Source organism: Pelophylax lessonae (genome assembly GCF_965119305.1).
Source record: "Pelophylax lessonae genome assembly, chromosome: 7".
In the NCBI taxonomy this organism is placed as follows: domain Eukaryota; kingdom Metazoa; phylum Chordata; class Amphibia; order Anura; family Ranidae; genus Pelophylax; species Pelophylax lessonae.
In genome coordinates, this window is record NC_138774.1 from 203,815,257 (window position 1) to 203,829,158 (window position 13,902).

The 13,902-nt window shown below is 41.4% G+C and overlaps 1 protein-coding gene across 1 annotated transcript in view; it reads left to right on the forward strand.

The window, feature by feature from the left end:
• The window catches only part of ZNF618 (zinc finger protein 618), a 152,879-nt gene that overhangs the window by 122,857 nt on the left and 16,120 nt on the right, over positions 1–13,902 (forward strand). The window contains exons 10-11 of the mRNA XM_082263918.1: positions 5,641–5,685; positions 8,491–8,571. Coding sequence (XP_082120044.1) covers positions 5,641–5,685; positions 8,491–8,571 — 126 coding nt within the window. The remainder of the gene's footprint in view (positions 1–5,640; positions 5,686–8,490; positions 8,572–13,902) is intronic.

Sequence of the window (13,902 nt, forward strand, 5' to 3'; positions counted from 1 at the left end):
GAACTGCCCAATTCTTTGTGGCATAGATTCAACAAGGTGTTGGAAACATTCCTCAGAGATTTTGCTCCATAGTGACATGATAGTATCACTCATTTGCTGCAGATTTGTCGGCTGCACATCCATGATGCCAATCTCCCATTCCACCACATCCCAAAGGTGCTCTATTGGATTGAGATCTGGTGACTGTGGAGGCCATTGGAGTACAGTGACCTCATTGTCATGTCCAAGAAACGTACTGTAAAAGGTAGTGAGATGATTTGAGCTTTGTGACATGGTGCATTATCCTAAGGAGCCATCAGAAGATGGGGACACTGTAGTCATAAAGGGATGGACATGGTCAGCAACAATACTCAGGTAGGCCGTGGCATTTAAACGATACTCAATTGGTACTAAAAGTGTGCCAAGAAAATATCCCCCACACCATTACACCACCACCAGCCTGAACCATTAATACAAGGCAGGATGAATCCATGTTTTTATGTTTTTTACCCTACCATCTGAATGTCGCAGCTGAAATCGAGACTCATCAGACACAGCCATTCAAAAACATTCAGCCATTCAAAACATACATATATTTTCCAAATTTCAGCCCACTCCGGTCCAGTCACATAATTCTCTGTGTGTCAGCCAGAGGTGGTTGCAGGGGAATGGAAAGAGTGCCTAACCATGGCTGTAAAAGCTAGGAGCGATTACATCACCTATAGGCTCCCATGATGCAACTGTTGTTGACAGTTCCTCCTCTCCCCTGCAGCTGCAGTTGACTGATATGGGGAGCAGGATCACATGACCAGAGCGAACTGAAAATAAGTATGTACATCTTTTTTTTTACACAGGTTAGTCAGCATAGATGTTAGAAGAGGGGAGAAGACAAATAAAATAGACTTTATTTTAATCTAGGGACCATCTTATCCTGGATGGAGTCCTTCTTTATATTTAAAGAGGAGCTCCACCCAAAAGGGAAAGCTCAGCTTGTTTGCTTCCTTCCCCCCCCCCCCCTTCGCTGCCGCATTTGGCACCTTTCGGGGGGGAGGAGAGAGCGCCTACCTGTTATTGACAGGTACCCATCCCCTCTTCTGGTTGACCCCCCCCACGGCGAGGTCCCCCGTAAGTTCACCACTCCCCCCTCCTCCTCCCATGGCTGGGCCAATCACAAAGCGCAGTGTGCTTTGCGCATGCGCAGTAGGGAACTGGCTGTGAAGCTGCAAGGATTCACTGCCGGTTTCCCTCACAAGGAATGGCAGTGGTGGCAGCACTGTGAGCCGATTGAAATATTGGCTGGGGTGCTGACATCACGGGATTTCTGGACAGGTAAGTGTTTACTAATATTAAAAGTCAGCAGCTACAGTATTTGTAGCTGCTTACTTTTAATTTTTTTGTGGGGGGGGCTGAAGCTCTGCTTTAATTGTACATAATAAAGGAGACCTAAACCCTGATTGCACATACACTGTTTTATACCCCCACAACCCCAACATCTAATCTGTTACTACCATGGAGTCTCCATCCTGCTACTTCAGCCTGCGGGGAAGGTGAGACTTTCTTTTATTAGTTACAGCAAGCGCCAAGTTTTTATGCTACGTGCCTTTAATAGGAATCCATGGATGATGCAACATGGCAGCATCCAGCCATAGCTTAAATATCAGTTTTCAGTGCTCTTAAAAAAGATCAGTCATCATTTTTTTCTTTTCCATATGGCCAGCCTAACCCTAGTTATGAGGAAACTGACCTGCCCCCCCCCCCCCCGTCCCCTCCTGCTGTTCAGTTGACTTGTCAACAGCTTTGAAGGAGACGGTTGATTCATAGCTGCAGCTTGTCTCTGCTGTTAAAGCTTTCCTGAGACAAACAACGGCAAGAGGAATGCAGAGGGAGGGGAGGTCACATTAGTCTCTGCAAGTTGTGACTCTCTGAGCCCGGCTGCAGCTATGAATCAACCATCTCCCTCAAAGCTGTTGTCAGCTCATTCGTAGCGGAGAGAGGGAAGGGGGACAGATCAGTAATCATAACTAGGGTTAGAAAGCTATAGATAGATCTTCGTTAAACTTTTTAAAAGATAACCAAGCATCGGCTTGTCTTTCTAGAACAGTAGCACAGTGACAGCATTTTTTATACATTGCTAGTTATCCCAGATCTGTCAATTTAACTCCATTTTTTTACACAATGTTCCTAATGTACCCCATGCTGCCAGCAATGCAGTACTGGGCATATCATATTCAAGATACTGCCATTGATTTTCAAATGATCAATAGCGATTTCGATACAGGGGATCACTTTCTGCTGCTTTTTACATTTTGTAAATAATGGTAAATTGTAGGAGGGTCACGGCTGAAGGTTAGGCAGAGCGCAGCAATGATGTAAAGTCCAGTAGTGAACGTTAAATTTTCATTGGTCCCTGCGGGTTAAAGCATTTTACATATTGCATTTAGCCTTTGAAATAATGTCAGCCTGTGTATGTTATTAGGAAAATAGTTATTCAGTGCACAGTTCATTATAAAGCAAAAACAAAATGTCTGACTTGAAACAGCTTTTATTTTATCCATTCAATCTTTTATGATGTCATCTTTTTTTATTTCCTCTTCATTTCCTTTTTTTTCTTTATCTGCTTCCGTTTTCTTTAGTTTTTTTCTCCTTTCTGTAGAATTGTTACAGTCTGATTAGGAATGGCCATCTACGGGTGTAGAGAGTAGTGAGTGGGTGAGTTCTGGGACATTCTCTCTCCCTCGCTTCCTTTTTTTTTCGAAATCTTTTTCTCTCTTTTTCTTTCTCTTTCTTTTTTTCTTTCTCTTTTTCTCTCTCTCAATCCTTTTTTGCCTTTCTTTCTCTCCCTTGTGCTTTTTCTCCCTTGCCCTCCTTCTTCCTCAGGCTCTTTTTCTCTTTTTCTTTTTCTAAATCGTTTTCTCTCTCTTTCTCTATATTTTTGCTTTCTTTCTCTTTCTTTTTTTCCTTCTCTTTCTCTTTCTCAATCTCGCTTTTTTTGCCTTTCTTTTTCCCCCTCGCGCGCCTTCTCCCTCGGGCTCCTTCTCCCTCGGGCTTCCTCTCCCTTGGGCTCTTTTTCTCTTTCTTTTTCTAAATCTTTTTCTCTCTCTTTTTACTTTCTTTTTTCTTTCCTTCTTTCTCTCTCTCTCTCAATCTCGCTTTTTTTGCCTTTCTTTCTCTCCCTCGCGCTTCTTTTCGCTCCTTCTCCCCGGCCTTCCTTCTCCCTCTGGCTTTTTTTCTCTCTTTCTTTTTCTAAATCTTTTTCTCTCTCTTTTTGCTTTCTTTTTTCTTTCTTTCCTTCTTTCTTTCTCTCTCTCTCTCTCTCTCTCTCTCAATCTTGCTTTTTTTGCCTTTCTTTCGGGCTCTTTCTCCCTCGGGCTCCTTCTCCCTCGCGCTCCTTCTCCCTCGCGCTCCTTCTCCCTCGCGCTCCTTCTCCCTCGCGCTCCTTCTCCCTCGCGCTCTTTCTCCCTCGCGTGCTTTTTCTCTCTTTCTTTTTCTACATCTTTCTCTCTCTTTTTGCTTTCTTTCTCTTTTTTCTTTTTTTCTTTCTCTCTCAATCTCGCTTTTTTTGCCTTTCTTTCTTTCCTTGGGGCTCTTTCTCTCTCTGGCTCTTTCTCCCTCACGCTCTGTTTTTTTTTTCCCTCTCTCTTTTTTTCTCTTTCTCTCTCCTCAAACCCTCTATTTGTCTCCCCCCCCCCCCCTCTTTCACTTTTTTATGTTCTCTCCAGCTTGTTCCTTCTTCCCATCTCTCCTCTCCCCCTCTCTTTCTCACTCATCTTTCTCTATTTCCTTCTCTCTTCCTACACCTATCATTTCACTCTCTCTCCATTTTGTCCGTTTTCTCCATCCTCCCACTCACTTTCATTCTCTCTCTTCCCTGTCCTCTTCTCCCACCCACTCATTACAAAACTCACTAAAAACGATTTACTAACAGCAAAAACCAGTAGACACTATTCTGTACTCCTTCTTCTGCACCTTTCGGCTGCCTTTGATATGGTTGATCACCACCTTCTCAAAAAAAACTTTTGTCTCCGTGACTGTGCTCTTTGTTGGCTCTCATCCTACCTATACCCACTGCCCCTTCAGTGTCACTTACAATTCTACTTCCTTCTCTCCTCTTTCTTTCTCTGCCAGGGGTCCCCCAAGGTTCCTTTATTCAACCTCTCATATTCTCAATCTACACATCCTTCTTCAGCCAGCTGATGGCTTTCAATATCATTTCTACACTGGCGACACCCAAATCTATCTTTCCATCCCTCAGCTCACAACATCATTCTCCTCACGCATCACTGATTTACTGACTGACAAATCAATCCTGATGTCACACCACTTCCTCAAACTTAACCTGTCCAAAACTAAATTCATAATAGTTCCTCTCCCCTTGACTTCTCTGTCAAGATCAATAGCACAACCAGCAACCAATCCCCGCATGCCAGGCTGCTAGGTTCTGGACTCTGACCTCTCCTCTTGGCTCTACATCCAATCACTTTCCAAAGCTTGTCGCTTCAACCTCAGCAACATCTCCAAAATCTATCCCTTCCTAACCAATGACATCACTAAGCTCCTAATTCACTCCCTGGTTCTCTCTCGCCCTGACTACTGCAACTCTCTCCTTATTTGCTTACCTTTACATAGGCTATCTCCCCTTCAGTCCATCATTAATGCTGCTTCCAGATTCAGCCACCTTTCATACCGCTCCATGTCTTCTACCCCTCTCTGCCAATCCCTCCATTGGCTGCCACTCACCCAACAAATTAAATTCAAAATACTAACAATAACTTGCAAATCCATCCCCAACTTGGCCCCCAGCTACATCACTAACCTAGTCTTACAATACCAACCAAATCATTCTCTTCATTCCTCCCAAGACCTCCTGCTCTCTAGTTCCCTTTTCACCCCCCCCCCCCATGCTCGCCTTCCAAGGACTTCTCTCGAGCCTCACCCATTCCTTGGAATTGCCTACTCCAATCTGTCTGACTATCTCCTACTCTATCCACTATCCACAAAATGTTTCTCTTCAGAGAAGCCTATCCTGCCTCCACCTAACAACTGTATTTTTTATTTTCTCCATCAGCTAGTCCCCCACAGTTATCACCATGTTTTATCATTTTACCCTCCCTTTTAGATTGTAAGCTGTAACGAGCAGGCCCGCTGATTCCTCCTGTATTGAACTGTATTGTAACTGCACTGTCTGCCCTCACGTTGTAAAGCGATGCACAAACTGTTGGCGCTATATAATATTAATATTAATATCTCCAGTGTCCCCTCTTCTTAGAACTCGCTCTCTTTTCCTAGTCCTTTTCTTTTTTCCCATCTTCTTTGTCTCTCACTTTCATTGCATCTCTTCTGCTTGTCCCCTCTTCCTACCGCTCTCTCTCGCCCCGGTTCTTATTTTTCTCTTGCCCCATCCTTTTTCTCTCCCACTTTCATTCTTTCTTTCCAGCCTGTCTCCTGTATCTTCTCTCCCTCTCTTTGTTTCTATTCTTTTCTCTCTCTCCAGCTTGTCCCTTTCTTTCTTTTCACATACATAGTGGGTTAGACTGTAAGCTTCAAACACAGGGTTCTTCAAAATCTTGGAAGCCATTGCAGTAGGTTATGTTAGCAGTTTTATATAATAATGATAAAACCGTAATACTGGATTGAGAGCCCTGTCAATGCTTATCATTTCAGAATCTACTAGCCCATTGATTTCAAGCCCATTTCCGGTCATGCAAGGTTTGTTTAATTTTGTTTTTTATACCAAAATCTTTGCATAATTCATGTGTTTGTACTTATATGTGGCACACTTTTGTAAAATGCATTTCACATCTTGCTGACTGACACAGCTGCCTTAGTAGCCATATGCAACCCATTCTATTTTAGTTGTATTTTGCAACAGTAGTAGAAGTAGTAAGGAAAACTATTTTTCGGGGGAAACATGTTTTGACAGGTTTTAAGTGGTATAAGCTCCAGGTTTCATAAAGTAGTCTTTCCCCAGCAATAATTCTTGAGAGCCTTTGTCAACACCAGTCCTCAACTACTTATTATTAGGTGGAACCCTTCTTTAACCCCCGTATGCATTTTGTATTCTAACATTTCTGAGCATGATGCCCCGTGCTGGGGACATAGGGCAGGACCATGGTGGTAAGAACAACCCTAGGAGGCAATAACAAATGTTTCATATGGTCAAACTGTGTTTAGCTGCGTGATACATTCGTATTCCAAAGGATGGGGAAAACATAAAGCATATCTCATTTTAGCCCATGGGTTAGCTGCAGGAAAAACCCCATTGGGTCCTGGAGCTACAGCCAACAGGCAGAAGTCTTGTTACACATCACATTTTCAGGTGGCTATTTTGCTAAAATTAGAATTGACCTATAGACATGTGTTGAAAGGGTGAAATGCTTGGGTACAACCACTTTGTAATGCTAAAGGGCAGAGAGCATACTTTATCGATTTACAAACTGTATATAGATACGTGGTTTCAAAATATTAAGACAAACAGATAATATTCACATTGTTAATGTGTAACTAAAGCCAATCTTTTTGTTTAGGATAAAACAAGGCTATTGTAAGTTAAAGTAAGTATGTCAGGGGTTAGAGGTTGCTCCGTCCCTATATACTATATAAAAAAGATGCATCTCCCATGGGACTTTGTTACAGCCAGAAGTATTGTTACAAAAATGTTTTTTTAAAGAGAAAAAAGTTTTATACAAAACATTAAAAATCTTAGTCTAAGCATAAAATGCTCTGGTCTTAGCATTACAATATCTATTTTTCTCTCAGCAGGGAGTAAAGATAACATACACCATTCATAAACAGATAAATGGATTGCCATCAAATTTTCCCAACGTGTTTTGACTGTAGTCAGTCTTCCTCAGGGGATGTCAGGTGGGGCATGCCTAAATGTACAAAAAAAATGAAAAGAGTATAAAGACCCAATACATGTGCATAGCATTTGCAGTAGCAACAGGCCACATGGCCACAACATATTAAATCACATGGATAGATAACCCAGTTTAGCAAGGCATAAAGCTGTTGCAGCATGTCACAAGTGGGATTAGTATTATACTTACCTAGGTGGATGCAGTATCGGTCCAATGCTGCATATGTCCCCTGGCACCTCTGCACTGAGTTATCATCAAGTGGATATAGGAGGAGTCCCCTGTAGTGCATTTGCACATTTTTCCCAGCAAGGAGTATTATCTCCAAGGGTTAGAAAGGCTGGATTCATCTCTTTTTCATGGATAGTGTAGGACCCACTGATAATGGGGTACTTTGACGCAGTAGTGGGCTTGAGCACGATATGGCCATATGGTGGGACCAAACCCCCATTTTTATTTATGGACTCTCTTCAGATTTGGTAGTTATTTCTTTTGCATTTGCGCGCTATTCTTTTTTAATACCTCTGCACTGAGAACCGAGTGATCGAACACCGCTCCGTTCTGACAGCTCCCCGAGCAGAGAGCTGCTGACTGTCAGTCAGCAGCTCCGCTCTGCCCCCTCCTCTGCTCACTGGAGCGCTGAGCTGTGGAGGGGTGGGGAGCAGCCGGCTCAGCCTCTCAGCAGTGTGCAGGCACCTGGCGCTTCCCGACTTCCATTGTCGTGATGACGCGGTGCCTAGGCTAACTTCTGTGACATCAGCAGAGAGCGGACTTCAGCCCGCTTTCTGCTGAAAACGGGTCATAGGAGTTCAAAACGAAACTACCCTTTCTTGGTGATCACCTAGTCTTCCCTCACTTTTTAGTACACCAAGACTTTACTTTACTTGTATTTTAGCTGCTTATTTGTCTATTACATATACCATTTGTGCTTGAAAAGTTTACAGTGAGTTATGCTCAATGACTGGGCGGAGTTTGTGTCTTTATGACAATATTGTCCCAATGTTGAGCTGAGTGTACTGGTACAATGCTAAGCCTTTCCATGTAAATATTTTGTTTTGAATTTTGCATCTTCCTACTAAAAATAACTGTCTGCAGTCCAACCTCTGTGGTTTTAGTGTACTTCAGTATAACAGTTAGAACCTCTGTTAGTTTTTTTTTTTTTTTTTACGGTCTATGTCCCTGTAGAGGATTTTGCTTTCTCTTTTTGTCCTGGTGAACACTGTCACTAGAACTGAAAGTGAAGAATGATTTTTTTATTGTCGCTGGCTCTGGAATAGAAAGAAATATTCCAACTGGGACACTTGTGGTGACAATTGTGTAAGAGAGGAAATCCCTTCAAAGTAAGGAAAATCCTCTCACTTTTTTCTCCTGTCTTGAGACCAGAAGTAAAAAAAAAAAAGAAACTCAAGAGTTTTAACCATTTTTACTCTATCCAAAACAAAAAGGTTTTGACTTTAGTTACTGTAAAATGTGACTATTTTTTACATGTAAGAAAAGAAAAATGTAAATGTTCTCTCTGATTTAAAGATTACTGGGACATCTTGATGCCAAAGACACTTTTCTTAATGTCTTACTGGGCTGCATTAACAAAAACAAATTTTGCTTCCTAAAAAAAAAAGGATAATCTTTGTCTTTTTTATATATTAACGTCCTTCAGGCAAGGGATGGAAGAAAAAAATAAAAATAAAAGAGGAAAACAACAAGCTTGTTAAAGAGGAGAAGAGTGGAAAAGCAGAAGGTAAGCTTGATATGGTAGATAAAATGTCTTATCTATGGTGTTTTTTCGAAGACCATGGAAATGTCATCAATATACCTGTTCCGTCACTGTAAATCTCTAATAGCCACAGCAGATAAATCCTGCAAGGTCAAACACTGATATGGTGTGTACCTAATCTTTGTACACCGTTATGTAAGTTTGCATAACAGTTGTTTATGCTGTTTTTTTTTATAGGTATGATTAGGATGTTCATACCTAGGCTGCTTTGATCATGGTGGTTTGGCAGTTATGTAGGGGTTGCTAGTAACTTGATGTAGTCTCCTTGTGTGTTTTTCATTCACCCATTGGCTGTGTCAGAGAAAACAGTAGGACAGCAGGTCATAGCTGTGCAGTGAATTAGGCTTGGCCAGTTTTACCAGCTAAAAATAAATAGATGTAAAATTGTTCAAGCACTTAGTTTCAAATTATTTTACAAAATACTTACATAATTGCTCAAACTAAAAAAATGTAAAGATAAACTGTAAACATTTTTAAATCAAAATGTATTTTTCAATTTGAATTTAATATATTTATTTTTATTTTTCATTTCCTCACCAGAGCAATTTTGTTTTTTTTTAAAATAGAAAGTTCAGTATTGTCTGCATGTTTGTTTGCAGCCTGTGGAAACTGATTAGAACTATACCTATGGCTCATTTAGCCTTTGACTCATTCAGCAGTCTTGGTAATCTCATATTTACTGCTAGTTAAGCCTATTTTAGGAATAACAGAAGCTGCAGACAGCTCCTTTTCTATACAACCTGCCACCTTCTGGCTGTAAGCGGTAAACATTACATTTTCATATTTCCTATTTGCCTGAAAAATCTATAAAATATGAAAAAATATATTTTGTAGTACCTAACATATTTAAGTAAGGGAAAAAATGAAAGAAAAAAAAAACTATTTTCCCTTTAGTATTGGTATAGTAATTAAGGAGCCATAGTATTGGTGAAACAATAATTCTCACAATCATAGGAAAATCTCAAATCAGTTTATCCTTGCACCAAAATCTTGGCATTGTGTTTCCAGCACCTGACAAAGTGAGTATACAGCAGAATTTTAGGTTTAATCAATTTTCGGAATTAGGTTTGTGTTAAGCTTAGAGGTTCTATGCTTTGGTTAAAGTAACACTAAACTGAATATTTATTTTCCAAAAAGAACCCATACATATCCACTACCTAGTGGTCCTGTGTAACGAAATCGTGACCCCACAATGTGTTTGTGGGCTTCCATCAGAATACCGCTTCCTCCAGTCTTGAACATAGATATCAGATATTACAGCACCCCATACACAACTAGCAAGAACTTAGCTTGTATAGATCTGGAACAACTTTTATTGAACAGACTCACACACCATATATACCACACAGGAGGACATCCCCCTTCTATATCAGATTACCCCACTATGTCAGGTGCCTGATTACATTATCATATGCGGATTAAATTGTGTACAGAAATATAATTAACATATCTAAGGGTCTACCAACACAAACAATATTCTACATTCCCCTTAGCAACTAACAGATGACAGTGATTTAATTAACTTGAGTTAATTAACTAGCAGACTTGCTGTCATCGAGCTCACAAAGTACAATACACATTATTATAAGTGTAAACACACCCCCACAGTGGACAATAGGTGAGTAAATCAGGAAAATCAACAATGTGTGGAAGACAGGTGGTTGAGCTGATGATATTCGCATCTGCTATGAGTCTGACTGTGCAGAGTAGTCCCCTATTGGCAATAGGCAGCTAGGCCTTTAACATGGATTCTAGGCCTAGAGTCCCAGAGTCTTCATATATTCCTTCAGGTGTATTGTTGATAAATATTACTGTCCCAATTGAAGTAATCCAAACCATATTCTCAGTGTCCATTAAGTAGCTATCCATCATTTTCCTGGTCACCCTGTGCCCCCAATAGTCACAGGGTGACTTACACATAAGAAGGGCCTAGGGAGGCTGAGAGAGGGATTTTTCAACCTCTCGAAGGTAAGCTGGGTTCCACTGGCCCCCAACCAAAGTGACTCCCGTCACATGAAACAATAATTCTCACAATCATAGGGAAATATCAAATCAGTTTATCCTTGCACCAAAATATTGGCATTGTGTTTCCAACGCCTGAAAAAGTGAGTATACAGCAGAATTATAGGTTTAATCAATTTTCGGAATTAGGTTTGTGTTAAGCTTAGAGGTTCTATGCTTTGGTTAAAGTTACACTAAACTGAATCTTTATTTTCCAAAAAGAACCCATACACATCCACTACCTAATGGGCCTGTAATCATTTTTTATAAAATTATTTCCTTCTCTATTTTTCTGCCTCCTTGTAATGTCCTCCATGAGCTTCAAACCTCTCTTTGTTTAGATTGAGCTGAGCACTTTGGTTGTAAACCATGTACTGTGGCCATGCATGCTACAAATCCCATAGTCCATAGTACTAGTCTATCTCAGGATTGAGCAAGAGATAATAGATACATTTCTTCATACAGGGGGACCCCTCTGACAGGAAGCCGGATTACAGCCAAAAAAAAGGACCATAAGGGGGGGATAAGTGGGACTTTAAATGAGGCAATGACGACGTGTGCTTCATTTAAAGTCCCACATCTCCCTCCTCCTTTATTTAAAAAAAAAAAAAAAAAGGAATTTGGAGGAGACTAAGACCAATAGAAGATTTACGAATTCATAGGTGAACGTTTTATTTATTTATATTTTTTTTATTAAGCCAGCGTTTAGTGTCACTTTAAGTACTGGGGGAAGTTTTGGTGTTGTTGGTTCTCTGTAGTAATTAGGTTGATTGAGTGTTAAGAGATACGTAAAGGGTTAACACCCAACCAAGTGTTACTAAAATCAGATTTAAAAAAAAAAAACATGTTATACTCACCTGCTCTGTGCAGTGGCATTGCACAGAGTGGCCCTGATCCTCCTCAGGTCCCCAGCGGCGATCTTTGTCCTCCTCTTCTTTGTGTCCCCCCATAGCAAGCCGTTTTCTATAGGGACATAGGGTGCGTGCTACCTGTATGTCTATGGAGCCGCGCTCCATAGACTTGCACAGTGGGACTTAGACCCGCCCCCCACTTCCTCTTCACTGCATTTGGTTAACAGCAGCAAAAGCCAATGGCTTCTGGTTCTGCTTAAATGCTGTGTGAAGAGGAAGAAAGGGGAGAATAGATGCAGCCATGCACTACGCTGATTTCTTATCCCCTCTCTTCCCCTTCACACAGGGAAGAGGAGGGGGGCACAGGGAAACTGAAAACTATTTTATACTTTAATGAAAACGATGCATTAAGATAAAAGACGTTTTTAATTTTAGTATCACTTTGAGGCCGGGTTCACATATTTGCGAATTGGAAGCAGGTGGCTGCATTCGTTTTCTTTTTTTTTTTTCTTTTTTTCTAACCCTTTCTTCCACCTGGTGATCCTGCCAGTAACCCTGCCACTAATACTGCCAGTAGGATATCTGCATTCCAAATGAAGCAGTAAAACAGACACGTTTGGACAGCAGCATTGTCAGTCTTGGCAGGCTAGTGTTAGACTAGCATATTTAGATTAAAGAGCTTTGCAAAGTCAGAAGTTTTTTTTTTTTTATCTTATTGCATTCTATGTATAAAGATAAAAAACCTTCTGGGTGTAGCAGGCCCCCTCAGCACTCCCGAATACTTACCTGAGCCCCATCTCTGTCCAGCGATGTCCACGACTCCCTCAGCTGTCTGGGACTCCTCCTCCTGATTGACTGAGACACAGCCGCGGCGCCATTGGCCCTTGTGGCTGTCAATCAAAATTAGCCAGTCAGGAGAGAAAGGGGACAGGGCCGAACGGCAGCTCTGTGTCTTAAAAAAACTGCTCTGGCTGTGAAAGAGTTAAAGGATAAGGTCACCTTCGGGAACATGTTACAGGTTCTAACTGTAAGCTTTGTTAAAAAAAATCCTAACTTTTTTAGCTGGCTCCTAGATTCAAAGCAAATTTGTCAAGCCCTTTTTTAATGATAAAAAAGCTTTTTTAGTATATTATTAAAAAATAAATAAAAAATTCCCTGCTCAGATTTTTCATTATTATAGGCTCAGAAATGGCCTAAAATTAATAATAAAAAATGCATTCATTGAGGGGCACAGAAATTCAGATACAGTTGGGTTTTACTGTCATCTACAGGAGGTGTGGGCACTGGCAAACAGATATATTGTATGCAAGCTCACATGTAAACTGAATGTTTTAGCATGGGGTCTGGTGTAAATGAACTCTAAAATCTAACTATATTTTACTAGTCTTTTTTTTCCTCTTTGATTTATTTCCTCTAGAACTTAAATTAGGATCCCTTGCTTCACTGCTGCTTGAGCTCATCTCTGTGAGCAAATATCTAGACATTCCTTTTACCACTTTGAAGGTTGTACCCGGACTCGACTTGTGGGGATCGCCTGCAAAGTGACTTTTGAGCCCTGGGGCTCCTCTTTTCAGAGCTTAATGTACTGTGTTAGCCGCGGAGCGCTTTTTACATCTAGAGCCATGACAGAGCCCAAGGTTTGGCTCTGTTTTTGAAAACCCAGGGTTAAGGTTGAGGGACCGATCCCTGATGTCATCCTTTCTCGCCATTCAGCCTAGAGAAAGTACCAGCCTGCTGCTTTTCCTAAAACACCATGTGGATCACCAGTCTGTCTTACTGCCTGTTTACAGTGACCATGTCACCTCTGAGTGCTATTAACCCTCATCAGCACCAGTTGCCTGGTTTTAGTAAGTACCAGAGGGCTTGCAACTCAACTAGGCCCATTGTGAGGCATTACTGCTGCATTGAAGCAACATGTTTTCCTAAAACACAGCGAGCTACAGTATGGCTGCCACAGCATGTACTCCCCTAGGCATTGTGGGATGTTTACCCAGTATCTTCAGAAGGAACCAATGCCTGTACCCTGGAACCCGGGACTTCTATTGTTATAGGGTTGTTATCAGAGTCTTCCTCTGCTCCACTGAGTGAGGCAGAGCCCTGCTCTGTCTACTGGAACCTCCATGTCAACTTAGGACTCTATAACTGGTCCTACGTCACAACCAGGGCATTTTGCATGCAGAGGCTAGGAGTGCACCAGTTCCATCCCCTGCAGAGTCTGCCTATGACCCATTGATGTTGTGTTTTTTTTTTTTCACCCCTTAGTTATTGGCACCGTCGCTCGTCAAGCAGAACACTTAATTTCCTGTGGACAGATTTAAGCGCTGGTTCCTCAGGTAGTCATGAGCCCCCTAGGGAACTGTCAGTGGTTGTTGCCCACCCCTCAGTTGGACTACTTTTGGACATCCTGACTGTGTAGGAATTCCTGTATCCCTCCGTGGATGAT